At 43.1% G+C, this 27,613-nt stretch overlaps 1 protein-coding gene and 2 long non-coding RNA genes across 8 annotated transcripts in view; 1 reads left to right on the top strand and 2 right to left on the bottom strand.

Annotated features, from left to right (window-relative positions):
* Positions 1-272: 272 nt before the first annotated feature.
* LOC309530791 lies at positions 273-5,950 on the bottom strand. The gene is made up of 3 exons (XR_014218893.1): positions 5,497-5,950; positions 3,919-4,225; positions 273-444 (listed from the first exon to the last, which is right to left on the bottom strand). It is a non-coding gene; the product is annotated as an uncharacterized lncRNA (long non-coding RNA).
* LOC309530788 lies at positions 2,762-12,738 on the top strand. Its single transcript, XR_014218890.1, has 3 exons — positions 2,762-3,574; positions 8,069-8,160; positions 12,435-12,738. It is a non-coding gene; the product is annotated as an uncharacterized lncRNA (long non-coding RNA).
* A 2,747-nt stretch (positions 12,739-15,485) lies between these two features.
* AGPAT3 (1-acylglycerol-3-phosphate O-acyltransferase 3) overlaps positions 15,486-27,613 on the bottom strand; it is a 65,314-nt gene continuing 53,186 nt past the window's right edge. For all 6 annotated transcript variants that reach the window (XM_082219895.1, XM_082219898.1, XM_082219897.1 and 3 more), the window contains 4 exons: positions 25,103-25,205; positions 22,867-22,942; positions 20,594-20,792; positions 15,486-18,760 (listed from right to left, as the gene is read on the bottom strand). In XM_082219895.1, coding sequence (XP_082076021.1) covers positions 18,672-18,760; positions 20,594-20,792; positions 22,867-22,942; positions 25,103-25,205 — 467 coding nt within the window. In that variant the 3' untranslated portion in view covers positions 15,486-18,671. The remainder of the gene's footprint in view (positions 18,761-20,593; positions 20,793-22,866; positions 22,943-25,102; positions 25,206-27,613) is intronic.

The following is a 27,613-nucleotide window of genomic DNA, read 5'->3' as shown; positions in this document are numbered from 1 at the left end:
GAGAGGAAGCGGAAGCTTTAAAGGGGAGGACAGAACGAGGCGGAAGGAAGGAAGTGGCGGGTCGTGGGAGAAGCAGGCAGCGCTCTAAAGAGGGGCGGGAGGGGGGGAGCGAGCAGGGCTGTCCCGAGAAGAAAAAGTTGCCACTGTGCGGGTCATTCTCCCCAGTTAATATAAATGTGAACATAGGGCGTAGTGGCACAACAATAAAAGAAAATATTAAAACATCATCATCATTATTATTATTATTATTATTATTATATTTCATCGCCATGACCATTTACTTAGATTTAACTGTTCTTGTAATATCACACAAAACAAAGTTGCGTGTACGTCATTTTTTTTTACTGCTTTGTTGCTGCCGCCTTGCACATCTCTTCTTGACCTTACAGATCCAGAAGACGGGGCCAGGCTCCTCCCTCCATCGACCTGTCAGCTGGCATCAGCCTGCAGCAAAGGGAGAAAGAGAAGGGACGCAGAGCCACTCAATTTGTGCTCCTAAAAGGCTATGAACTTCAGGTGCCTCCTGTCCTGGAGCTATTCTGTCCCAACTGGTCTTTTGAACTTGTAACTAAGAACATTAGCCAGCGTCCATGTATTTTCTCTTTCCACCCCGGTCCATTTTGCTTTTGTGCCATGCCCTTCTAGATGAAGCTCAAGGGCAGGGACTGCCACTTCTTTAGTGATTTGTAAGCTGTTCTGGGAGCCTCGTTTGAAGAACAGGATTAAAATTAAAATTCAGAACCTGCAATTTATAGTACATATTAGTTCATTCATATGGTCAAGAGGAACGTATCTTCTGGCTCAGGTGCATACTCTTAAGTGTTTGGGACAAAAAATGTTCCCCTGTATTCATTCATCGGCTGCAGTTCATAGAATTGTAGAATCCTATGCAATGCAGGAATCTCAGTTAAAGGATCTGTGACAGATGGCCATCCAGCCACTGCTTTAAAACCTTGAAGGAGAGAGTGTCCACCACCTTCTGAGGGAGTTAAAGGGTTGCATGTGAGTTATCCAAAGATCCATTTGACTGCTTCGCTGAGTTCAACATATATGATTACAGTAAGGTTACCAGATTTTTTTCAGTGAATCCGGGGACACTTTTCAACTTCAATGGACCTTGTATGGGGACTGATTTGTAAATCCAGGGACTGTCCCCAAGAAACAGGGACATCTGGTAACCTTAGATTACAGCTGAGATCTAAAGATAGAGTGCTTGGATTTAAGTAAGTTCCAGCATCCATGCTGCAATCCTATGCACCTGGAATTACCTGGGAAAAAGGTCCATTGAATTTTCTCAGAAGTAAATACTGTATATATGTGTAGGATGAGACTGCATGGGCGATTATATTCGAGCACTCTGATCCAGTTGTTTTGCAGAGCAAACTAAAGGCTACTGTTCTTTAAAAACTTATCCTCCTGTAGCTGCTGAACTAAACAAGATACTTTCAGAGTTTGTGTAAATATGCTGTTGATTGCTGCCCAATTTAGCAAGTAGTATGGCAGTGCTTACGACTTGTAAGATCATAGCTCTGCTTAGTGTATGTTACGACTTCAAATAATCCTATTGGAGCTGTGCCTGATTAATTCAGAGCTGCTTCTATAAGAGGCATTTGAGAGTGTCTCTAGCAAACACAAGTAAATCAAAACAGAATAAACACACTACAGTTTCATTTTACTTCAAAGCACTAAGCAGAATTACAAATATAATTTTATCACTTTACACGCTGAAAGCAATTTTTCAGTTACAGGACAGTTTGTGAATGGACAATTGGGAAGGTATTCTATATGTTACATTTATAGTGTTATATAAATAATGACTCACTATGCAATTCTATTTACTGCTTTGTGTATGTAAACAATAATTTGCTTACATTGTGCATCATTCTTATTATGCTAGAACATATATAGCTTAATAAATATATTTGCTTGAAGTTTATTGACCATAAGGTGAAACATTCCATTATGCAAAATGAGAATTCATATAGAATACTTAGAATCATTCAGATGTAGGGACAGAAAGATCAAAGGGTATCTACCACCAGCAAGATTTAAGCATAGCACATGGTCATCAGTCCAAGAAATAGCAACTAAATGCACCAATTTATAGCATCTTTTATAAGTTACAACAGCAAATAAAGACTAGACCAAGGCCTTTTCAGCACTGGCCCTGACCTGGTGGAACGCTCTGTCGCAGGAGACCAAGACCCTGTGGGATTTGACATCTTTCCGCAGGACCTGCAAGATGGAGCTGTTCCACTAGGCCTTTGGTCTGGACTCAGTCTGACCTCCCCTCCTTCTTTTTTCGATGGAACCCCTTATATGGGGTCCTGCATATAAATTTTCCCTCGGCCCTTTTGCTGGCCCATGTAGGACCAGCATGGATAGCTGGCCCTGATGAATATTTGATGTTTCCTTCCCTTAAGGTCTTGATTTATGGGCCGCCAGTAAAACGAGGCTGCATCTTAAGCTGTATTTTATGCTGTATTTTAATTAATTTGTGATTTTGGGTTTTTTTAGCTGTATTTTAAATTTGGTGTTAGCCACCCTGAGCCCAGTCTTGGCTGAGGAGGGCAGGGTATAAATAAAAATAACATAAAAATAAAATTTATTATTATTAGGGTTACATATTGCACTTTGATTGCATAACAAGTATCAAACCTTAACAAAGTCTAGGAATTCATTAAGGGCTCTAAGAGAACGAACACATCTGAGTCATTACATAATGGGTAGTTGAATAAATAATGTTCAATATTCTCTATCTAACTTTTGTATATTTTAAAGCAGGGTTGTAATTTTTCTTGACTTTACTGTTTTATCTTTTGTAAACTGCTTTGAGGGTGGGTGGGTGTTTTTACAATCAAAAGGTGTATAAATTTCATGAAATAATTAAAATAAACATCCTATTATGCTCAGAGGAGAGTGTGATGAGAGAGGGGGGAAATATTGCATAGTCTGGAAGAGCTTATAAATAATTTTTTTTGGCATGGTGAACTGTAAGGCAACAAGGCCACCTAGAAAACATTAGAACTCATTTTGATGTTCCACTGCAAGAACTTCTCCAAAAGTTAAGTCAATCTCTTCTAGATAATCATGTCAAATATGCTGAGACGTTTATAGGACAAGCATAATATACAAAATAGCCTTTTCATTTATTGCCCCTGTTGAAAACATTGGCCTGTTTAGGCAACCTGGTGTCAGGCATATGACTTGGATGGCATAAGTAGCATATTGTGGAAAGAGACTTTAATAAAATGGAAAGCTAACTTGGGCATGAAGCAGTGCAGCAGTGTCACAAGGAAAGCACAAGAGTGTTCTTAAGAACTAATTCTGGGTAACTTCCAAAGAGGTCAAATCAGCTTCACTTCATGTTTCAGCATCGTATCAAATATGAGCAACTACCTCCCCCACACAAAGGTCTTAAATTGTTTCTCAAAGAAGAGTTGTAATTTGGGGGAGTGCTAGTTCCTGGGAACTTGGTGGACGCTGATAAAACCATTGATAAGGGTTTTAAGCAAGAGCATGCAAGACCTGGTATAAAAGGAAGTGTATACACCCTCCACAAGTGAGTATGCAGGTAAAAATTGTTTTTAAAAAGCTGAAAAGTAAACAGAATATTGTTATAGGATGGGGGGGCAGTCTGGATGTGCTCTGGGTGTGTCTACAGTGCTCTCTGTGGCACTTGCTTCCTCCATCTCTTGCTTGTTCTTCTCCCATTATTGAGGCTTCTATTCCTTCTGTCTGCTACCCATTTGCAGACTCCTAAATAGTCAAAGTCTCTTCCTTCTCCACAATTGACTTCCAATCTTGATGCCTTCCAGCTGCCCTTGATCTCCTTAGCCACCCCATCTGAGTACTCTGCAACTGAGCTTCTGGGTCATTCTGAACCATTTGTAGAGGCTGAACAGGCAAAGCTTTCACCTTCTTATGTGTGAATTTAAGAGTCTTCATAAGCTCACATCGGAAGTCGCCATTTCCCCCTTCAAGGCTCCCCATAATCTGATGGCATGACCTATTCAGTCTCCGGTTCTGCAGCTCCATTTGCTGCTCAATAATGCTTCTGCTGTTCAAGACTGCTTTTAAGCTACTCCATCATCTGCATTTGCTGCTCTGCTTGCTGCTGTATCTTCAGTTCAATGCTTTTAAGCTGCTGGAACATCAAGTTGATCTGTTCCAGGAGTGTTGCTGTTTCTCTCACCTTAGCTCAGGCACAGCTTGCTCACACTTCCTGTTCCAAGAAACACAATCCTACTTCTAACGTCAGTATTACACGTACCTCAGTCTCTGAGCAGTGGGAGACTTCAGAGGTTGTCGGCCAGGGGCGTCCCACCCATGAGGCCGGGGCTATTCCACCCATTAGGTGAATTGAGGTAGCCACCTTGGCTGGTGGAAGCCCAAGAGGTGCCCCCTCATGGGTGCCTTGCCTGCCCCACCGCCGCCACCACCACCACCACTGCTGGAGAAGTGGTGCCAGAAACAGAAACAGCTCATTGAAATCTTATGAAATCTCACCAAGACTGCATGAGATTTCAGTGAACTCTTGAGAGAACTTTCTGGGTTCTCTTGAGAGAACTTGCTGCACAACCAAATAAGGGTGGCCGTGGAGACACTGAAGTGTGGCATGTTTCTGTTTCACCTTAAGCGGTGAAATGGAACAGGACATGCCGCCCTGGTGCCAGCGCACCATAGGTTGGGTTTCCTTAGAATGAAGGTGACTTGATGGAAGACAAAAGACGAACTGGTTAAATCAGCTATGATACATTGGGTGAGAGATATAGGGCATAATATAGGTAAAGGTAAAGGGACCCCTGACCATTAGGTCCAGTCGTGGCCGACTCTGGGGTTGTGGCGCTCATCTCGCTTTATTGGCCGAGGGAGCTGGCGTACAGCTTCCGGGTCATGTGGCCAGCATGACTAAGCCACTTCTGGCGAGCCAGAGCAGCGCACGGAAATGCTGTTTGCCTTCCCGCCAGAGCGGTACCTATTTATCTACTTGCACTTTGACGTGCTTTCAAACTGCTAGGTGGGCAGGAACAGGGACCGAGCAACCGGAGCTCACCCCGTTGCAGGGATTCGAACCGCAGACCTTCTGATCGGCAAGTCCCAGGCTCTGTGGTTTAACCCACAACACCACCCAGGGCATAATATAGAATTGAGTAAATGAGAGAAATTGTGGGGTAGGCAGGAAGATCTGCCCCTTCTTCTGGAAGCACCACTAGCTAGTAGTTTCTATGGCAACACACCTGTACTTGGGAAACCCTTTAACCATGCAGAGATGCTTAAAAGACTTTGCTAAGGCATTAACCCAGGAAGCAGCCTGGTTTGACCACTTCAGCAGTTCCTTCTACAGCCTGGGGTAGTGTCAAAGCCTGAGCTTGTAGACCAGGCTCCAAATCCCCACTTGGCCATGACGCCAAAGGCGGAAGAAGGGGGTGGTGGAAGCAGGCTCCCCACGTGTCACCACTGAGGAGGGGTGACAAAATGGCGGGTGGTACTCACCATGGGGCCTGCAGCGTGCCCGAGCCACACGTGTCTTCTGGGAGTGGCGCACTGGCTTGGGCGCCCGCAGGCTCTGCACTCCCCAAATGGCCCACCCGCTGCCTCCCCCTCAGCTGTAGGAGGCAGGCAGACTCCACCCCAGGCATGTCGCCCCAGGCACCTGGTCGGCTTGCTCCGCTGTTGCATGAAGCTCCATGGTGACCTTGGTTCAGTCACCACTTCTGAGTTTAGCCTACCTCAGGTGGTTGTTGGGGTGAGGGTTGGAAAACTACTTAGAAAGGAAAATTGAACGGAGCAGGTGGAGGGCGGGGCTAACAGATTGGGACAGTAAACAGGAGGCCCTGCATGCACTGTAACATTTTATTACAGGTCCCTCCTTATGTAAGCATATATTATCAGTTTGTGAGGAAAGGAGGCAAACTTTAGGAGAAAGGTATGGATGGGAACACATGATTCTGCTGTGTTTTTAGATATTAAAATGCTGCCAAGTAGCATTTTAGTTTGAGCTTGTTTATTGATCTTGCAATGAGAACGACCCAGGCCTTCATAATAAATTATGAATAAAATCATTATGCAAAACAAATACAATCTCATCTTTTAAATAATAATTCTACCCTCAGAAAGCTGAGCAGATATGTTGCTGCAGCTTTCAGATAAAAAGGGGAAAGAAGAGGAGCACTCTATGTGGAAAATACCTAAAAAGCACAATCTGTTAAACACAAAATCTGTTTCCTCTCACTTTGCCTCAGCTGAATTAAGATCAGAGAAGGTTGCTATGACTAAAAATCATATATCCCTATGAGCATTTGTTCTGTTTCTTATTCTGCTCAGGATTCCTGTGGTCTGTTTGCTGGGCTGCTGTAACTGTCTTCTGCTTGCCAAGCTCTTTGTGGTCTGTGAGAAGTCGACAGTGAAGAAGAAAAATTAAAGCCACACATGCAAACCTTGTGGTCTTAAACACTCTGAGCTGAACAGTGTCCTCTTCTGTTTCTGTATCAGGGCTGATTTTACCATTCCCTGGGACAAACTGTGATGTCAACAAAGGTTTCTATAGGCAAATTGGGAGACCAGTCTGTAGCAGTATGCAGCTTCAGCAATTGGAAATAAAGATGCGATTGAGGTGGCTGTTGATATTGCACCCTGAAAGACTCCATAATTAAAAGGTTTCCTTCTACCTCTCATTACTGTAGCGATAACTGATGCAGTGCTTTCACAGGTAACATAGGAATATGGGAAGCTACCTTAAAACAAGTCAGATCACTGGTCTGTCTAGCTCAGTATTGTCTACATTGGCCTGGTTCATACATAACACTAAACCATGGTTTATTACACAATGGTTTATTAAACTGTGCCTTAGCATCATGTGTGAAACCAGCTCAGCAGCTTAGCTACAATTATTAACATTCAAGGCTGAACAACCAATGGTCTTAGCAATCTGTCTCACACAAAGAGGCCTCATTTTGCCCCAATCGACCCTTACTCTGTGGCTTTGGAGCAACATGAACACCTTTCACCACCACTCTTCAACTCATCCAGGCTCTCAAGCTGAGCAGCACGAATTGTTGCCCACAAGCATCCACAGAAATGGATCTACCACACCTTTTCCACAGCAGTAAAAGAAAGAGAGAGAAAGAAGGTAGCAGCAATAAGCTGCGCCTGGTGTTTCTCTCCACTTCCTGGTCCCCCTGACAAAACTCATGGGTCTCAACATCAGCAGGGCAGTGAGGGAGTGATTGGCAGGCAGATTTGTTGGCTTCTCCCATCTCTCTCTTCCTTAGCTGCCAGTGCAAACACCCTCTTGTACCAATACATAGCTGTATATGTGATAACAGGAGCATGAGGGATAAGAGCTTCCATTTGTATCAAGCACCTCATGCCTACATACTGCTTTTGGACACTCAGGCAGGGAGTCCTGAGGGCAGGATTAGCATCAGAGGTTGAGGCCACTCCCCCATCCATGTATTTAGTGTGCACATAGAGAAAACTTCAGAGCAAGGGTTGGGTTTCCTTGTCCCCTGTGGGATCTACACGGTGTACTGAAGATATAAATAGTTCACAATTTATTTACCGTATTTTATTTTTTAAAAAGTTCTACTAATCCTATGCATGACCCAAAACTAGGGATGTGAAGCCTACATCCTTCCAGATGTCCTACTACAACTCCCCTAATCCCTAGCCATTGTCCATGCTGGCTGGATCTGATGGGAGTTGTGGTACAGCAACACCCGGTGGAATTTGCTGCCAAGGAGTGTGGTGGAGTCTCCTTCTTTGGAGGTCTTTAAGCAGAGGCTTGACAACCATATGTCAGGAGTGCTCTGATGGTGTTTCCTGCTTGGCAGGGGGTTGGACTCGATGGCCCTTGTGGTCTCTTCCAACTCTCTGATTCTATACCTAGCAACCCACAAACTTCCCATCTCCAGGCAGTGCAACTGTCCCTTTTAAAGAAGGGCATCCCAGATTTACAGAAACCACCCTGGCCTTCAAATCCCAATCCTGAATGTCTCATTTTGGATCCCGTGCTCTGGCTGAAAGATGGAGCCCCTCTTCTTCCTCCTTCCGGCAGCTGTGCTAGCTTCCAGAAATGAAGCATTGCTTCCAGAAGAACGTCGGCTGGAAAGCAGAGTACTGCGGCCCCTGAAGCGGCTGAGGAGGTGGTGAGCGAAGGTGTGTAAGGGGCCCTCAGTGGGATGGGGGTGGGGAGTGGTGAGCTCTGGGGGAGGGAGCTGATAGCCAAGAAGGGGCGGGGCCTGGGTGAGGGGGCATGGCCTCCATCAAGGTCATGTACCGATTTGTCTCGCTAGGATGTTGGAGGGTATGCCATCTCTGGCATTTAAAATAACACCTGTGGTACACAATCAGGAGGAGCTGCAACATATCAAAGAGAGAGGCATCTTAAAAGCCATGAAATACAGAAAGCTTTTAACTGAGGCATCATAAGCTAAGTAGCACTGTGCTGTTAGTCCATCACCGAGGAGCCTAGAACAGGGAAAAGCCTGTCCTGGCTGTACACCTGCTGTTAACGTTCCTGAGGGCGGAGGACCCACACAGAATCATTGCTCTCCTCAAATGGAGCCCAATGCTGTGTTTAACAGCAAAAATAAGCATGTCACATTATGACTGGGCATCCCTGCCCTTACAAAGAAATGTTCTCTGTGTGTAGAGAGTTGGGGGTTGAATGTGTAAAGAGGAAGTGGCATTCTGTTTTCCTACCTAAACTTTCTACCTGGACACCAACAGCTGCTTAGAACTCCCTATGTAACAACTAGCAGTAGATCAGCAGGTGATATTGCATACAGATAGGTAGCCGTGTTGGTCTGCCATAGTCAAAATAAAAAAATTCCTTCCAGTAGCACCTTAAAGACCAACTAAGTTAGTTCTTGGTATGAGTTTTCGTGTATCTGAAGAAGTGTGCATGCACACGAAAGCTCATACCAAGAACTAACTTAGTTGGTCTTTAAGGTGCTACTGGAAGGAATTTTTTTTATTTTGATATTGCATAGTTTGTTATCGCCATCTATTGGTCTAGGTATGCAATGGCCTCTGAAGTTTAGATTATGGCAGTGGAAGGGGAGGGGGAGGAGAACCCTTTAAAAAAACACAACAAAATTGTAAAATATTTCCCGCATACCCTAAAAGGTTCAAGTGCAGTCCAGAATAGTGTGTACATGGCAGTCACCCAAACCAGGCAGAAGCAGCACCTCACATAAGTGGAGCTCCGTTTGTTCAAGTTGCCTCTTCTTGATTTGGAAAGATTTCCTTCCACTTTTCTGCCATTCCCCATGTCACCAGCCCTGCTATTCAGGACTCCCCCAGAGGCTTGGGAGTGGGGAGAGACAAGAGAGACTTGTGGTGTGAGAAGGTCTTCCACTCCTGTACCTTTGCTTCTTTCCTGGTGCATAGATCTGCTCTATGGGAGACAGTCGAGTTACCCATTCCGGATGGAGTTGCACTCTCTTTGAATGAGCAAGTGGGGGTAGATACATATTTGACATCAGAGGTCCAGGTGCCCCCTGTGGCTAGGAGGGCCTTTTATCAGCTTCACCTGGTTGGCAAGCTGGAGAGATAGTCCTTCCATTGCAGTTCTTGTTTTGGTAATATCAAGGCTGGATTTCTGCAATGTAGGGCTGCTCTTGGTTTTGGCTTTGAAGCGTCAGCTGGTGCAGAGCGTGGTGACCAGGCTGCTGGTGAAGGCAGCGGGCTAGCAATATGTGACACCATTGTTAAAATATTTGCATTTGCTGTCCGTCTACTACTGAGCCAGGTTCAAGGTCCTTGTATTAATCTACAAAGCCCTGAGCAACTTTGGTCCAAGCTTGATCACAGAGATCAACTGCTGAAGCCTTGTTGGCCATTCCGCAAGCTGGCAAGGCTTGTTTGACAACAAGAAGAAACTAAGCCTTTAATGTCATTGGCCCAGTCCTGTGGAAGACACTGCCAGTAGCAGACTGTGCCAATTTTTAAATGCCTGCTGAAAACCTTTCTATTCCGTCAGGCTTATGCAAGCGATTAAGAATACAGTACATCTCTCCATAAGTTAGCCAATTTCTGATCTTAACATTTTTATATTGTTTCCACTGCATTTTTGTCTGTAAAAGAAAGAGAACTCTGTTGCGTATGTCAGGTTTTGGGCTGTTGCGATTAGAAAAAATGTCTTCTCTGAGACCATTAAATCTGGAAGAGACGGCTGACATTTGTGAAGAAGACAATGGACCTTATCATTGCAAAGGAAAGTGAGCATGAGTGCATCTAAGAAGACAACTAGATGACTAATGTAAATTGTTTTCTGGGGGTGTGCATGGGTTTGACGATGGATCTTGTCTCCATGCAGGTTTTTTAAAATGATGTTTCCAAGTTTCTGTGTGCTTTGAGATGCAATTCAGGTTCCCAGGTGCACTATATAAAATAAAGCTCTGCGTTCCCCAATCACTCTTATTGGTAACTCAAAAAGAGTTTTAACTCCCCATCCCCCCCTTTTTGCAAAAGATTATCAAATTTGCAGGCATCAGGTGGATTAAGCCTACTAAATTGCAGGTTCAAGGGAATGATAAAAGGGTCTTGCAAATAATAGGGACAGCAATATCCTTATAGGCCACCTTCAACAATCCATTTTAATTTCATACTTTCAAGAGTGGGGTTCTTTTTCCTATTTTAAAATGATATATGGGCAAGTGTTGTGTATTCTTGCTTGTACTTAAAAGAAAACACACTCGCAGCTTTGTACTGGTCAGTTTAGCTTTCCCAGTGCTTGTTTGTGTTGGGAGAGTATGACAACCAACTTGCAATGCAGAGCTGTGGAGGATTTTTGTTTTCAAGCAGGCAGGGGACAATTGATTAAAAAACAAAGTATTATTTTTATGTTGTTAAATGAAGCTTTAAACTTAAAAAAACAAAAACCTCTACTGCTCTGCTCCAACCACAATAATCCAGAGCTCCTCTAGCGCTCTGTAGGCAGAATTGAGAAAGCCTCACTTCTTGCCAAGCCCAGACCTGGAGTAGAGAGAAGTGAGAGGTGAGAGACATGGAAAACATAGATATATACTGTATAGAACAGAATACAGAAAAACAGAGTGGCAGTGCAACAAGGAGCTTTGTGGAGTCTTGATTAGACTCATGGTGCTTTGTTGACATCAGTTTGTCCCAGGGAATGGTAAAATCAGCCCTGATACAGAGCAGTTGCAAATCCCTAATACTTACCCTCATATATTCTTGTTGTTTAGTGTAGAATAGTGGTAAAGAGGCTGAGCTATGAAACAGAAATTATCTAATCTTGGCCTCTGCTATGAACTCACCAAATGGCCTTCATCTCATCAGCATGTTTCAGCTCTAGCCCCTTGGATGTACGATATAGACACGATGATAAAATTGATCCAATTTTACAAGGAAGTTGTAAGGATTACAGAGTGTATTCCAAGGCGGCAATCCTATGCACACTTACCATGCAGTAAGTCCCACTGAACTCAATGGGTCTTACTTCTGAGTAGACATGCCTAGGATTGCACTGTAAAAATGCTAAGGAGTACGAGGTGCATATTTTTTTCCTGCTTGCCCCCCATTATTTATGAGGGCTTCCTTTAACAAGGGTGGGATTACAAAGGGAAGAAAGGAAAGTAAAAATCCAGTGAATGCGATCAAACAATAACGTAACGGGAACTGCTGCAGCTTTCTGTTCTCATTAGTTACTTCCAGTGAGAATTGCAGATCTTGAACAAATGTGATTTATTGAAATTACATTCTTTGGAATTTAAAGCACGGTTGTCATTTGATGAATACAAATTTAAAATAAAAACATTGATAATGTAGTTTTGGCAGCTGCTGAAAATTGCACAACAAACATTATTGAAAAGATCTTATACCAACATAAGGCTTATGCTTCAAAACACAATGTGGAAAATGTTTCCTCTTTGCGTCAGCAAGTACTGCAGTAAGAGAGAGAGAGCACTTTGTCCTGGAAACATTGAGACCATGCCCAATTTCTCTAATATCTGCTGGGATTCTCAAAACCTAGGGTGAGCTAGGTTTGATCCAGCAAGGCACTTCTTATATTCTGAAGCAAGAGTGCACACTCGGGATTGCAGGTTACTTGTGGCTCGTCTGTTTCAAATAATGGCATATCCTCTTGCTGTAACGCATTATTAGGGGGTCATGGGAATCCTAGTAAGCAGATCCCTCATGACTGAAGTCAGCCCAAGCCCTGTTGTAAGGTGCTGGGCAATAGGACACCCAGCTTTCTAGTTGTTAAGTAATGGGGTGAAGGTGAATCATTAGTTCTTACCGCATCAAATTGACATTGGCTCTGTGGCTCTGCAAGTGTAGCTAGACTACATCTCCCATCAACCCCAACTATTGCCCATGCTGGCTGTGGCTGATGGGGGTTGCAGGTGTTCTCCAAGGCTTTGGACATTGCTTCTTCCTACACCATTCCCCTTCTTTACCTACAGGTGTCTGGCGATCACGTTCTACCCTTTGCCTACCTTACAGAACAGGGTGCAATAGAGGAGCTAGTCAGAACAGCACATCCTGGGTATGAGAGAAGACTGTGATTCTTTCCCACAGAGCAACTTTTGTGTCTTCAGTACCATTGAGTTCAAAGCGGCTTACTCCCAAGTAAGTGGATCTAGGACTGCAGTCCTAATTGCGCAGTACAGCACTAATTGCTTATTTAAATGATTTGTTTTAAAATGTACCGGTTTGTTCTTAGTACCATCAAAAGAAATAAAAGGTCAATAAAAGAACGAGAAAGTTGTAACGTGTCAGTTATCGCTTTCCTATCAGATACACCCCTACTTGCAAGCTGGTTTCTAAAACTCTACGACAAAAGGAAAGGGAAATAGGGGAAGGGAAAGTTGAAAGGCTACGGGAAGATTTAGATATGTTTTAAAGGATGAGAAAGAACCTCAGGATTCAATTCTAGAATTTGGCTGCAGCCAGTGTAAAGAGCCCAGGGGGTCAAAGTGTAGTAAGGCTAGAGTCTTGGCCTAGGACTGGAGAAAACTGAGTTCTAATCCCTTTGCCTCCATGAAGCTCATTAGGGTCACACCCACAATACAGTCAAAGCACTATTATACTATTTTAATAGTCTTAGCTTTCCCCAAAGCATTCTGGGAACTGAAGTTTGTTAAGGGTGCTGAGAATTGCAGGGAGACCCTTATTCTCCTCCCAGAGTGGTTTAACAATCTGTCCAGGGAACTCTGAGAATTGTAGCTCTGTGAGGAGAATAGAGACCCGCTGACAACTCAGAACCCTTAAACTACAGTTCCTGGGATTCTTTGCAGGAAGCCACGGCTGTTAAAAGTGGTATAAAAAAGGTAAAGGGCCCTCTGACCATTAGGTCCAGTCGTGGCCGACTCTGGGGTTGCGGCGCTCATCTCGCTTTATTGGCCGAGGGAGCAGGCGTACAGCTTCTGGGTCATGTGGCCAGCATGACCAAGCCGCTTCTGGCGAACCAGAGCAGTGCACAGAAACGCAGTTTACCTTCCTGCCGGAGCAGTACACTGGTGCCTTGCAAGACAAAATTAATTCGTTCCACGAGTTTTGTCGTCTTGCGATTTTTTTCGTCTTGCGAAACAGTGTCTGGAAAATTTTGGAAAAGCTTCAAAAATCACCAAAGTCTTTAAAAACCTCAAAAAAGGCTACCACACCGCGTTCTATGAGTTGCTCCTTGAAGTCAAGTCGCAACTATATTAACGGTGTTAAGAAAAAGGAAAGAAACTTGCAAGACGTTTCCGTCTTGCGAAGCAAGCCCATAGGGAAAATCGTCTTGCGAAGCAGCTCAAAAAACAAAAAACCCTTTCGTCTAGTGAGTTTTTTGTCTTGCGAGGCATTCGTCTTGCGAGGTACCACTGTACCTATTTATCTACTTCTACTTTGACGTGCTGTCAAACTGCTAGGTTGGCAGGAGCAGGGACCAAGCAACGGGAGCTCACCCCATCCCAGGGATTCAAACCTCCGACCTTCTGATCAGCAAGTCCTAGGCTCTGTGGTTTAACCTACAGCGCCACCCAGTGGTATAGTCGTGCTTTAAACATATGGTGTGGATGTGGCTTAGGTGACCTTGAGCCAGTTACTCTCAGCTTAAATCTCTGCACTGGGGAGAAGCAGTGTTTGTTGCCCTGAGGTCCTTCAGTGAAGAGTGGGATAAAAACGAAATAATTAAAACAAACAGAAAGGAGAAAAGGAAGCGATTCTAGATTTAGGAAGACTGGCAACAATAAATGAGTAAGGGGATGGTGAGAAGCAAAGAAGAGAGGGTGGAAGAAGAGTATGGGAAGCTTTATGTTTAAGAAGCAAAAGCTTTAAAGCTTGAGACAAGAGAAAGAGAGCAAAATGGAAGGGGAAAGAAGAGGAAACCAGAGGCTAAAGAGACTACAGGAGCAGCAGCATGAGGAATGGAAACAGGACACAAATCAGAGGAAGACCAACAAAAGGGCACGATAAAGCACACACAGTGATGGAACAAACCATGCCTTTTGGCCACCACCGTGTGAGCTACCGGAAAACTATTTGGCAAGATCAAAACCAAAATGTTGTATTCTTGCTGCCCAGTACATTTTTTAGTGGGGCAATTTTACCTCTCAGCTTGGGAGCTAATAGCAGCTAGGAAGCAGATTGGACTGAATGCCAACACCAGACCAGGAAGCAGTCCTGATCTGCCACAAAATCCCATTGGCTGCAGGCTGGCATCTATGTAAATTGGAAGTATCTTGAAAATGGAGCAAATGCCGATGTTCTGTTGTTGAAAACAAAACAGGCGTTGGCAAGAAACGTAATGCGCCCTACGCGTTCTGGGCTACTGCTCTTCTTCCAGAGCAATTTCAGGCAAGATACAATTAAATCAGACAAGCTAATTACTCCAGTCCCATGGATTTCAAGGGGAACTAACTTAGCCTGGAGCCAATGCAACTTATAGCTAAGGCCCATTAAAACCAACACAGTTTTGGAGCACCTAATGGCAGAATGGCTTGCAGCAAACGGCACAGATCCAAAAAACTGTGTGGGTAGTTTGGTATGGTCCCTGGTGGAAGAATAAGGTTAAATGTGTTTCTTGATGAGCAGGAACCCCTTTCCCTCAATGCTGTGTTGCAAGACTCCCTCTGGCTTCTTATTCTTAATAATAATAATAATAATAATAATAATAATAATAATAATAATAATAGTATTTATTACCTGCCCTTTGCCAGCAGGTCCCAGGGTGGGTCCTGAAAGCACACATCTCAGGTGTCAAAGGTAAAGGAAGAGGCGCAATATGGCATTGTGTCGGCTGCGGAAAATGAAAAACAAACCAACCTCACGGGGCATGCTCAAGCTCTTAAATGTATCTCAAGCATGTCTTTGGATGCCAGCCTATGCATTTAAAAGTTACATTTTAATCCAAGACATCAAAACACAAATGGAGTGCTGACAATGGAAGGAAAGGGGAAACGGCTGCCACATTCTAATAATGATTAAAATTGAATAATGAAGAAAGACCAAAAGAAAAGAAAAAGAAAAAGTTCATGATATATTTTGTTTATTATTGCTCTCAAAGGGCTTGGTAGTCAAATATACAAGCTATGTTCTATTAAACCAGAAGAAAATAGTGTAAGGTATAAAATCTATGCTCACTGTTCCAACCCAAACCACTTGATATTCTTCATGAGACACACTTACTGCTGTTTCCAGTAATACTCTCTCACACGTACTCTGCATATTTATATAAAAAACTATTTGAAGAGACAAACCAAAATTTCAAGCCAAAAAGATGAGCTGCCATGTACTAGATTGTGCCATGTTGTACACTTCAGTTTTCAAAACGGATATGTCTTTCTAAAACTGCAAACAAATTAATGTATACTTTGCTATGTCTTCAAAAACAAGATATGATCAAAATGTCATGATATGAAAACAAAACAGAAGGAAAACATCTGCTTTTTCTCTCCATAATGTACATGCAGTACTCCCAATACCTTTTAGCAGGAGCCATTTGCACTAAGTGGAGGCTGGACACCTATTTTAACAGATCTGTACACTCTTTGCTTCCTTGCAACATTTCTTCCTGCACGACCCCCGCCTGCCCCCCCCCCCACTTAATTCTGTTACAGTGTCTGGCCTTATCTATCAATACAGAACTCCTTGCTCACAAGTAATGCACAGCCAGGGGACTTTCCCACTTTGTTTTTGTTATTTAGTGCATTTAAAATATATTCAACATCTTCTTCAGAAAGCAATTATACAGCATCTGTTAAATGGAGGAAAGAAAAAAACCTTTCCAACAAGGAAGTGTTATTTACCAAGTACTTTTAAAAAACACAATCCTGCCTGTTCAGTCCTCTGGTTGGATAACAGAGAGGAAAGCTCTCTGCTTAGCTGTCTGTTTAAAAACAAAACAAAAAGCAGAATATATTTACTAAGTAAAAAATAGTCATGGCTGGATTCTCCCCAAGAAGCACAGGTTCAACTTCCAATGAAGTTAATAAGTTGTCTGCCCTTACAGTCAGGGTAGATTTTATCCCCTTTCAGGAAGCGTAGCTTACCGATTCCGGGACTGACAGTACAATGTTATGCTTGGGGAAAGCAAAATTCATGGATACTGTGGGCTGTGACTTAAGAAGAATGAAGATCTTTTTCTGCAATAGTAGTTCCCTCACTGAAGAGGCAAGCAACCGCTTTATTTGAAAAATGGCTTGTCTCTGCAGAAATAGGAACAGATAGTGCAGTGTTCTAGCTGCATGGACCATTCTCTTGCATGCCATTTTCTACATGTTTGGATATTGGTTGTTTTGATCATGGCTCCATAGGACAATTCCAAAAACCTTTCACATAGAAATCCCTAAGCAAACATTCATCAGCATGAGAAAGCTAAGATAAGCCGTTTCCACAAAGAATATTTCCAAACTTCAGAGTGGCAAGTTGCACATAAAAGTATTCTCAAAACAAGCTCCTGCAAGTGAGGAATAATTAAAAAATGCTAACATTTGGAAAGTAAGATGTCACACATTTACCCCTGGCTATGAGAGGATGTGTGTGTTACTATCACATCATAAGGAGCAGTAGGGGCCCAATTCTGCTTTGAATCCCATTTATAAAGCTTAATTCCTATTGTTTTTGTTTGTTTGTTTTTTGGGTGCAGATCTGATTGCAAAATTTGGTCCCAGCACTGGAAGATGATATATGCCACTGCCATATACTTTCAAATATTTCTGTGATGCAGAAATCAATTTGCAAAGCCCTATTGAAGGCAGCTGCACACAAAACAGTATCTGAAGGGAGACTTTGTGACTAGTCATTCACCTACAACATTCGTTATATGGAGTAAACCTAGAGATGCTGTGCCAGTCAAAACATGGTTGGCTTGAAGGCTGTGTCAAGCAAACAAATAGCTTTCCACAAGGAAACAACCTCAATGCATTGTGACTGAGGGCAGCCACCACATCACGAACCTTTCTATTTAGCTCTTATATGTCTTTTTTGGAGCCAGAGATTGTTGAAACCAAACCGGTAGCTCTTAATGTGCAGCAGAAAATCCTCAATAAGTCTGAATCTTTTAAAAAAGCTTCATTGATTGCTGGATGACCTGGCAATATCCCGTGATAATGTAGGCAAACTGACATTCCAGCCCTAAACACATTTGTCTGGAAGAAATTTTGACCTGAAATCAGTAGTGTTTCCTTCCAAGTAAGTGTGCTGAAGGCTTCAGAGGTACAGTACCAGCCCTGTGTTATCTACTACAATTAGTAGCTTTTTGAATACAATTTCTTTCCAGGTTCCTCTGTTGTTTTATGCTGTTTTTCACCACAAGCCATACAGGAGATTCTGAGAACAGACTTTCTTTTTTTTTGCAGTGGGGGTAGAACTGCCAAGATGAAATGACTGAGCAGGCGTAGTCATACTGGTAACAATTTCAGGGTCATCATATAAGCTTTTTGTTTTGTTTTTTTAAAGAAAGAAATAGCAAATCTATGTAGGAAACTGAGCTAAGCACATCCCTGTTTCAGCTGGGAGTGCATGAGGGGTAAGGAATGTGTTTGTCGAGTAGGGAAGCCTGGAACCGCATTCATTCTAGTGCCTTGTTCAAAGTATGTGCTTATCAGTCAGGTACTGCTGCCATTGGAACGCCACGGGTGTACAGAAATGAATAAATATTAACCTAAAAATAAAACATCTGCAAATAAAACATCTGCAAGGATGAAGTAGCTTTTCCAAACTGCTTCCTCCTCGAGGAGCAGCTGTTAGTCAACTGGAGATTGTGTTTTGCTGCAATTCATGCTGCCTTGCTTGTTTGCTTTTTTAAAAAAAGATGCCATGAATAAGAAAATATTAGTTTTAGCAAGAAGAAACATTCAGTAGCTCCTCTTGCGAGCAAGTGTTGTACTCTTGAAAGACAAACCAGTTTATCTGAAGATGCATGTAGCTACACCCATTAGTTCCCCCTCCCACCCACAAGAAAGCCAAAAATAAAACAAAATATTAGCCCAGATATTTTTTTCTCCCCAAACTTATGAACACAGGGATCCTTGGGCAGGTAAGTAGTCAACTGTTTCCTCTTCCTCTTGAATCTTCCAATTTCTTCAGTCTTGGCTCAAGTATTAGTAGTTATCAGTTAATAAGAAAAAAAAGATAAGTTTTCTAAGTGTCTTTCTTTCAATGAAGTTAATTTGATACCATAGTCTTGTTATATGTTTGGAACTGTATCTGTGAAGTTATTCCTTTTTCTTGAATTCTTGGTTGCCGTAGCTGGAGCCTTTTTCTATTTCTGTTACGCCGATCAGTCTGCGAACTCCAAATGAAGCTTTAAAACAGAAAGGAAAGAGAGATGACTGAGTTACGCCACTCCTTGTCCATTAATGATCTGTTATATACTGAAAAGTAAACTATAGAGAAGGCAGCAAAATGTGTGCATATGCATAATGTCTGTGTACACCCATGCACATTGGGCTGTGTGTATGTGTATGTGTATATATGTGTGTGTGTTGTGCTGATTCATTCTATACCACCACCCCCAAATTCCTAGCTGTTAGAAAGAGGAAGGACCAACTCAGCGTGCTAAAGCCCCACCTACTAGAAATCCCACTCCGCACTACCATACCCAATCCCATAAACTCCACTTCTGAGTTTTCACTCGTTTTAAAGTTATCTACAAACAGCCAATAGGAACCAAAAAGGGACAGGGAAACTACGGCCAGGGATAGGGAAGAAATTTTATTCAGTTTGTATTTAAGGGTGAATCAAATTAATTTGCAATAACCCAAATAATATACAAACTGGACGTCAGACATCTTTCTAAATTTGCAGTGCCGTTTTCTAGCCAAGTAATGTGAACAAAAATGCACACGCTAAGGTAAACTGTGCATATGAATACATATCTTTGTGAAAACAACATACATAAATGTACCATATTATGGGAAATTTAAATATTAAGGAAAATAAAATGGATGTGTTGGCAAAATTGCATAGTATGATATGTATATTAGGAGAAAACTGCACTCCATTTGCAGATTTTATTTTTTGAAATTGCAAACAGATGTGAAAATGCGGAGAACTTAACTTTAAGGTTGGAAAGATGAGAGACAGAGAGAAACCAAAATTGGTACCCATTTCTACCGGTGGCTTACCAGAAGTTGTTGGGACTATAATTTCCATCATTCCCATTGGCCATGATGGCTGGGGACTGATGGGCAAGGGAGTGCAACAACATCTGCAGTGCTGCAGGCCCCACAGGCCCTGGGCTGGAATGAAAGCCAAGCCCCTTAGGACCCTGAATTTTGCATCATTAAATGCTACATCTGCACAGAACACCAGTGCAGAGATCAAGCATCTGATGAGGACTCAAAGGAGTAAAAGGCAAGAGCAGGTACAACAATTAAACTAATTTTAAAAATATATTTAACAATCCATTCAAACTGTGTGTGTAGCATTGTTTTTGTTTATTACTATGTTATGCACTTTTTTGTTTTGCAACAACAACAGAATTGCAGCCTAAAACAGCACAGGCTTTAGTACAAGGAGAAAACTATATATATAGGTGTCTATGTGATGAAAGGGCTAATGTATTAGGTTTGTCTGGATGGTCTTGGGGAAGTAACTGTTGCTCAGCCTAAACTTATCATAGGGCTACTGTAAAAAGAAAATGAAGTGTATATTGCAACCTATCCTGAGCTCTTGATTGGGAAAGATAATCAAAATACAGTCGTACCTTGGAACTCAAACGCATTGGCTCCCAAACAAATCGGAAGTGAGTGTTCCGGTTTTCTAATAATTTTCAGAAGCCGAACATCTGGAGCTGCTTCCACGGCTTCTGATTGGCTGCAGGATGCTCCTGCAGCCAATCGGAAGCCGCACCTTGGTTTTTGAATGTTTCCGGCAGTTGAACAAACGGAACACATTCTGTTTGAGAACCAAGGTACGACTGGACAAGATTCTGAGTACACTTCTCAAAGTGGTAATTATTAGGTCTAACAACCGCTGTGTTTCAGTACAGATAGATGAATGCAGTTCTTATTTGTCTTAACACAATCTTCCTTCCCCACCTCACTGCAAGTCAGCTAACAAGCTGAGAAAATGACCATGGGGCCTGGCTGTATCACAGGATACAGGTGTACACATTCAGCTCAGCGTTTATTACCTGCTCCAACAAAGCCCATGAATGAAAGAATCAAGAGAGGAGATCCGCTTGCAAAAATGCCAAAACCAAATTTGAAAAGAGGAGACAGGACAATGGTGGCCCAGAACAGAAAGTTGAGGAGAGTCCATGGTCTTCTGCGAGGTTTGATTTGCTCTCCAGGAAATGTACCCTCTTGATTATACTTCTCTTGTAAAGCATCCTTGAAGAGAGAAAGAAAAACCTTTCTAATTTGGGGACACACAGGGGTGCATTCATATCATTCAATGCCTGTACATTTTAATATGGTCACAGAGGCAGGTCTCTGTGACCCAGTACTCGTTGCTGCAGGAGCAATCTGTATTTCCTGTTCCATCATGATTACTTAAAAAGCAAAAACGCCTTTTTAGTGAAACTAGGCTCTGCTACTCTATTGCCAACCAAATCCTTTCTATATTCATTGTGCCTTCTTCTGAATGCCATCACTGTCTGGATAGGAGATGGTGCTCCCTGCTGGTTAAATGGCAGGATATGGTAAGAAAACAAAATATAAATAAAATACAGTCTCCCAGGAAGCTGAAAGGTGTGTCAATGTCGCACTTTACATTATTCATGTAACCTAGTCACGAAGCGTTAACCTGAAACTACTGCTAGTCCCATCAAGTGTTATGGCTACTGCTTAAACAAAACACAACTTGTCCTTAGAACACTATGTGGCAATGGATGAACCCAGGTTATTCTCAGGCAGCCCCGAGAATTCAGGGCCCCATTCACACAATCAACTGCAGAAAGTTAGAAGGTAGTAAACCTAGGCTGCATTTGCATGTAACCCAAAACCTTGGTTTTAGAACTGCATGAGCCCATACAAGCCCCAGGCTCATGTGCTTACAGCACCAAGCCCTTGCATAAAAGTTGCTGTTACCGTGTAAAACCATCTTCAGTTTCAAGCTTATTATTCCCCTAAGGCAGGGGTCTGCAACCTTTAAGACAAAAAGAGCCACTTGGACCCGTTTCCGAAGGAAAAAAAACTGGGAGCCGCAAAACTCGTCATTATAAAAATAACTTTTTTGTCATTTTTTTATTATTTCTTTGTTTGACCCCTCAGAATTACTCCTCCTCATAGAAATAAACGTTAAATTAACAAGTTACCTTTTTTGTGTGTGTGTTCTTCACTCCCCTTCAAAACAGTGACCAGCGTACATGCCCCCTTTCAATGCCGTGACCAGCGTACATACCCCTTACAATGTAGCGGGCGGGCGGGCGGGAAGGTGACGTCGGGACGGTGCGTGACTAACGCACGCACCGCCCCCATGCGACGTCACAGCCAGTACAGCGCCCGCCACAGTGGGGAGTGTCGGGGCGCACAATGCGCCTCCTCCCCTCGCTAGTATCCGCCCCGGAGCCGCGGCAAAGGTGTACACATGCGGCTCCGGAGCCGCGGGTTGCAGACCCCTGCCCTAAGGGGAGCTGCATCAAGTGAGCTGTAACTGTATCAGGTTACCTTTTATTTTTCCCACTGATTTAACTGCTATATACAATACGTGGTAATTAGTCTCCAACTATTTCCATTTCCACTGACAAGGGCAGCGTAAAGAAGCAAATAAGAATGCACAGGGCTGCTGGTGAAGCATAGCTTGCAGATCAGATTAGCACAGAACCCTCAAACCCTTTATCTGGTGGGGGTGAGGATCCGACTTGGGCAGATTCTAAAACACTTAAGAAATCAGCTCCATTGATTTCAGTGGGATTTTTATTTCTATGCTGCCTTAGGGATGAATGTGAAAAATGAAGGAAAACAGGCCACCCAACCCAATGGAACCTTTATTAGCAGAAGTTACAGTTTTCTCTTGAATTCTCTCTCATACAATGAAGTATCATCTTTAGAACAAATCAGATTCCTGATGTTTTGTTCAGTGTTAGTATATGCATTCCCCCCATTTTTTTTTGCTACTGTGAAACCCCATTGCTCAGTAAAATTCACATGATATAGAAAAGACAGGATTGGGGCCCCATTTGTGGAGGAAGCAACATATCGCATCACCATGGTCTAACAGAGAGTATATACATTCAGCTTTGCACACCTTATCTTGAGATACGAATGTGGACAAATGTCAAAGCACTTTCCCCATGGTAGAAAACATGTTTCTGTTAAAAGAATCATAGGAGATCTTCCACGAAGGATCTTCCATATTACATCTAGTTGCTCCCTTACAGATATAGCAATGCTGTCTTCTTTGAGAATTCATTCACTTAGCATATTATTCCATAAGATCTTAAAGGCAGGACAAGTGATTTACCTTTTCTTGGTAAAGTTTATGGAGCCACTTTGCTGCTTCCTTTTCGTCCAAAGGGATATCTTCTAGTGGAAACCTCCTGGTTTGTTTGTTTTTTTAAAAAAAGGTTCAATAAAGAGCATTTAATAAAGAATGAGCATCACAATTACAACTTCTATGCTACTTATGCTGAGTGTTCTGCTCTAGATGAACACAAGTTAAAGTGAAAACCCTGTATTGTCACATTCGTACCATGAATTTGCCACTAGGGGGTGCCCACAGCCAGAATACAAAGGTTGCACAGTGGAACACTTCGTGCTTTGTACAAAAATGGATGGGTGAGTTTATTGAGAAGTGCTATATATATATTTTTTAAAATAGTGGCATGATTCTCTTTCTTTCACCCAAATGAAGGCTACAGGCCAATGGTGACCAAAGCTTGGGTCAGATAACCACAGGAACTTGAAGAAGTTTGTGAAGAAATTCCCGTTGTCCTTCTACTCTAAGTAGTGACAAAGGTTAAAACGACAATAGAGATTCTGTTGAGGAACCACACAGACTGTGACTCTTTGGAACTTGGCTGTCCCTGTTATAGCTGTATAACAAATAATGCCGTTTTAGTTTGTTGGCTTGAGGAAGCTGGGAACAAAAGACACAACTTGTCTGTTGAGCTGAGTGTTGTCGGCTATGACTGGCAGCATCCAAGGGTCTTTCTGAGCACCTACTCTGGAGCAGGATCTAACCAGGGAACCTTTGGGTGCAAGTGGAACAGACTCCCACAAGAGGTGGTGGACTCTCCTTCCTTGGAGGTTTTTAAGTAGACAGTCATCTGTCTAATTGAGATTCTTGCACCACAGGGGATTGGACTAGATGATCCCCGGAGTCCCTTCCAACTCTAAAAAAGGTAAAGGTAAAGGACCCCTGACAGTTAAGTCCAGTTGCGAATGACCCTGGGGTTGCGGCGCTCATCTCGCTTTACTGGCCGAGGGAGCCAACGTTTGTCCGCAGACAGTTTTTCCGGGTCATGTGGCCAGCATGACTAAGCCACTTATGGCCAAACCAGAGCAGTGCACGGAAATGCCATTTACCTTCCCGATGGAGCAGAGTACCTATTAATCTACTTGCACTTTTTTGGCGTGCTTTTGAACTGTGAGGTTGGCAGGAGCTGGGACAGAGCAACGGGAGCTCACCCAGACGCGGGGATTTGAACCACCAACCTTCTGATCGGCAAGCCCAAGAGGCTCAGTGGTTCAGACCACAGCGCCACCCACTTCCCCTCTTCTAACTCTACAAATCTAAAAAATCATGTGCTCTCCCATTGAACTATAACCCCTTGCCCAAAAGCACATGTCTTTCAGAACACAGCACCGGTGTGAGTTAAAATGCTTGCTTTAAAAAAAAAAATGGTGGGAGAGGCAAGTAATGGCAGCCACTGCCATGTCATTCCATGAGCTGTACAAGGGGCAATGTCTGGAGGTGGTTCAGTAATTTTTGTGAAAGGTGAGCTGTGGACCACTTTGGAGATCCCCAAAAGCCCCATAATCCTTCAGGGCTTTCTGTTTGACAGCCCTGAACTAGATAATTCTTCTTTTCCTAGGGCCATAAAAAGCAAAGACTGTGGCAAGCCTGATGACATGTATATCTGTGGGGCACCAAAGAGATGACAAAGCCTCCTTCATCACCATTCACAAGGGTAGAAATGACTTGCTTCAGATACGCCTGAAGCGGATCCAGTCAGAAAGCATTCCTGGCAAGTCTTTTACTGAACAAAACAAAAACAGAGGAGATGGGCCATCCATTCATATGGCTGAACAGCAGGCCTAGCCGAAAAAGCATAGGCAACTGGATCTCAGAACTTCAAGCCAGACTGGACTCAGCTATCTAAAAGACACGAATGACTGTACTATGCAGTTCACCAATCTTTAAGAGAGGGCAGTAGGAATTTATGGAGCTTTACATAATGTACTTTCCCACGACCACATGGGTTTGTCAAACCAAATATGGAAGATGCTGAAATGGCAGGCAGAGCCAAGCATTACTTTTACAGAATTCGTAGTCGTGCTGGATGCATGCAACAGCCTTCGTCTTCTAATATTAATGGGGGGAAAGAGGCTCTTCCATACTAAGCCTGAACAGCTGAAGTATCCCAAATCCATGCGGTGAAAGAACATGGGAAAAAGGAGGCAGACTTACCACCATATTTGGACACTGTGACAATTCTGAAATACGTGCCATGCTCTCAAATACATGCCATGCTCACCTGACACACATATCAGCTTTGTATTTCTTCCCATAAAGGATTCCTAATAAGGAGGGGTTCTTGTTTCCTCTGAAGTTTAACGTTACATCGTACACGGCTGAAACTGTGGAAAATAAGAATAGGTCACCAATATTTTAGCCTCTAGAATCCAACTTATTTAATTGTTATAACAAGGCATACAAACAGAGTTCCAAATAATGAGGTGAGGCTCCTGAGACTGGAAGCACATCATTCTCCCAAGTACAATGCTCCACTGGCCGGACAACGTCAACACAAAACTGTGCTGCAATTCCAACAGCATTTAAATGGGTTAGGACCAGCCACATTCATTGCACTGAGTAGGACTTGAATAAGCATCTTACTGCTTTCTCAAAATTCCCAAAGTGTCCCACTGTTTTACTGCCACTGAACATGTCTCTGGTTCATGCACTCCCCAAGCCCCTCTCCTCCTTTGGCACATGAGTGAAGAGAAGTTCAGAAGCAGTGTTTGTTTCATCTGAATTGCGACAAATGGTAGTTAGCTCAAATCATGGTTTATCAAACAAGCTAAGATCAAACTGCGGTTTCTGATACTCGCTTTCTGTGGTGTGTGGGGTGGGGACATGATAAAGCTAAACGCAATGGTTGTTGTTGTTTAGTCGTGTCCGACTCTTCGTGACCCCATGGACCAGAGCACACCAGGCACTCCTGACTTCCACTGCCTCCCGCAGTTTGGTCAGACTCATGTTTGTAGCTTCGAGAACACTGTCCAACCATCTCATCCTCTGTTGTCCCCTTCTCCTTGTGCCCTCAATCTTTCCCAACATCAGGGTCTTTTCCAGGGAGTCTTCTCTTCTCATGAGGTGGCCAAAGTATTGGAGCCTCAGCTTCACGATCTGTCCTTCCAGTGAGCACTCAGGGCTGATTTCCTTAAGAATGGATGCATTTGATCTTCTTGCAGTCCATGGGACTCTCAAGAGTCCCCTCCAGCACCATAATTCAAAAGCATCAATTCTTCGGCGCAATGGTTAGTGAACGCTTTTGATCTCTTCCTTGTAGTTAAGCCAGAGGAGGGGACAGGGAGCAGGTTCGTGCATTTAATGCTAAACAGTGGTTTAACATAACATCTGAAGCAAGTTACCCTGTTTGTATAAAACACAACAGCAAACTATGGTTTGCTGCAAAAACTGAAATAATGGAGAGAACCAGATTGCTTGAGCATACAGGGAAGAAAAAGAGACGAGGGAGCTCATGAGTCAGAGCCTCCTTTATGTAACACTAAGTTGTGGTTTGGTGATTAAATCTGAACTCAGCTTTAGTGTTAAGCTAATGGGTGTGAATCTTAGTCATGTTGCAGCCAACAGAAGTGAAGAACCCTGAGATTATACATACATGAAGACGGGTATCTATATGTGACTCACAGAAACACAAGGGAAATTACTTCACATATAGAAAGAAAAAATTAACATTAATATTAGGTATCTTCACCTCTCAGAATCTCACAAGCATGCTGAAATGTGTGTTAAAATATTTCACATCTAGCAGAAAAGGGAAATTAATCCAAGCCAATGTTTTGCTCAAGGCAGTTCTTCATCCAGATTCAACTCTGTTGTCTTTCCTAGATTCGAGTGGCTCTTATGGATTAAACACAATCCAGAGGAAAGTACATGTAAATAAGTGCTCCTGAATCAATAGTATTTAAGCACTTAAGTGGAAGCTAGACACTCTTTTATTTCCTCAGGTTTTAAATCACATTTATACTTCTCTGGGTTGTGCTGAGTGGAGGTGGGGGATAATTTCAATTTGCAAAGGGAAGTGCCATAATCTTTTATCAACAGTCTTTAAAAAACACTGTCACACTTTTAGAACACCTGGGTAGATTGGGAAGGGAGAGGAATGTGGATGAGGAATGGCATAAATGTGATAAACCTTCCACCAGTAAGTAGGGAAGGGGACATTCTGACTTTTTATGTCTTCCTAACCTCCCCAGAGGGATGCGGGTGGCGCTGTGGGTAAAAGCCTCAGTGCCTAGGGCTTGCCGATTGAAAGGTCGGCGGTTCGAATCCCCGCAGCGGGGTGCGCTCCCGTTGTTCGGTCCCAGCGCCTGCCAACCTAGCAGTTCGAAAGCACTCCCAGGTGCAAGTAGATAAATAGGGACCGCTTACTAGCGGGAAGGTAAATGGCGTTTCCGTGTGCGGCTCTGGCTCGCCAGAGCAGCGATGTCACGCTGGCCACGTGACCTGGAAGTGTCTCCGGACAGCACTGGCCCCCGGCCTCTAGAGTGAGATGAGCGCACAACCCTAGAGTCTGTCAAGACTGGCCCATACAGGCAGGGGTACCTTTACCTTTTTTAACCTCCCCAGATTCTGCAGAACAGTTTTGATGCTGTTGTCTGGAAAGACATAGCAAAACTTGTAACCCACAATTGTATTTGGCCAGCCATCTGTCCTATTTAACAGCCTTGTCTGTGTGGCATAACACGAACTTACACCTCACATGCACGCTGGGAGCGTTAATTAGTCAATGTTTGCA

This window comes from Podarcis vaucheri, assembly GCF_965113315.1.
Source record: "Podarcis vaucheri genome assembly, chromosome: 4".
Lineage (NCBI taxonomy): Eukaryota > Metazoa > Chordata > Lepidosauria > Squamata > Lacertidae > Podarcis > Podarcis vaucheri.
This window is presented reverse-complemented; position numbering and strand designations above follow the sequence as displayed.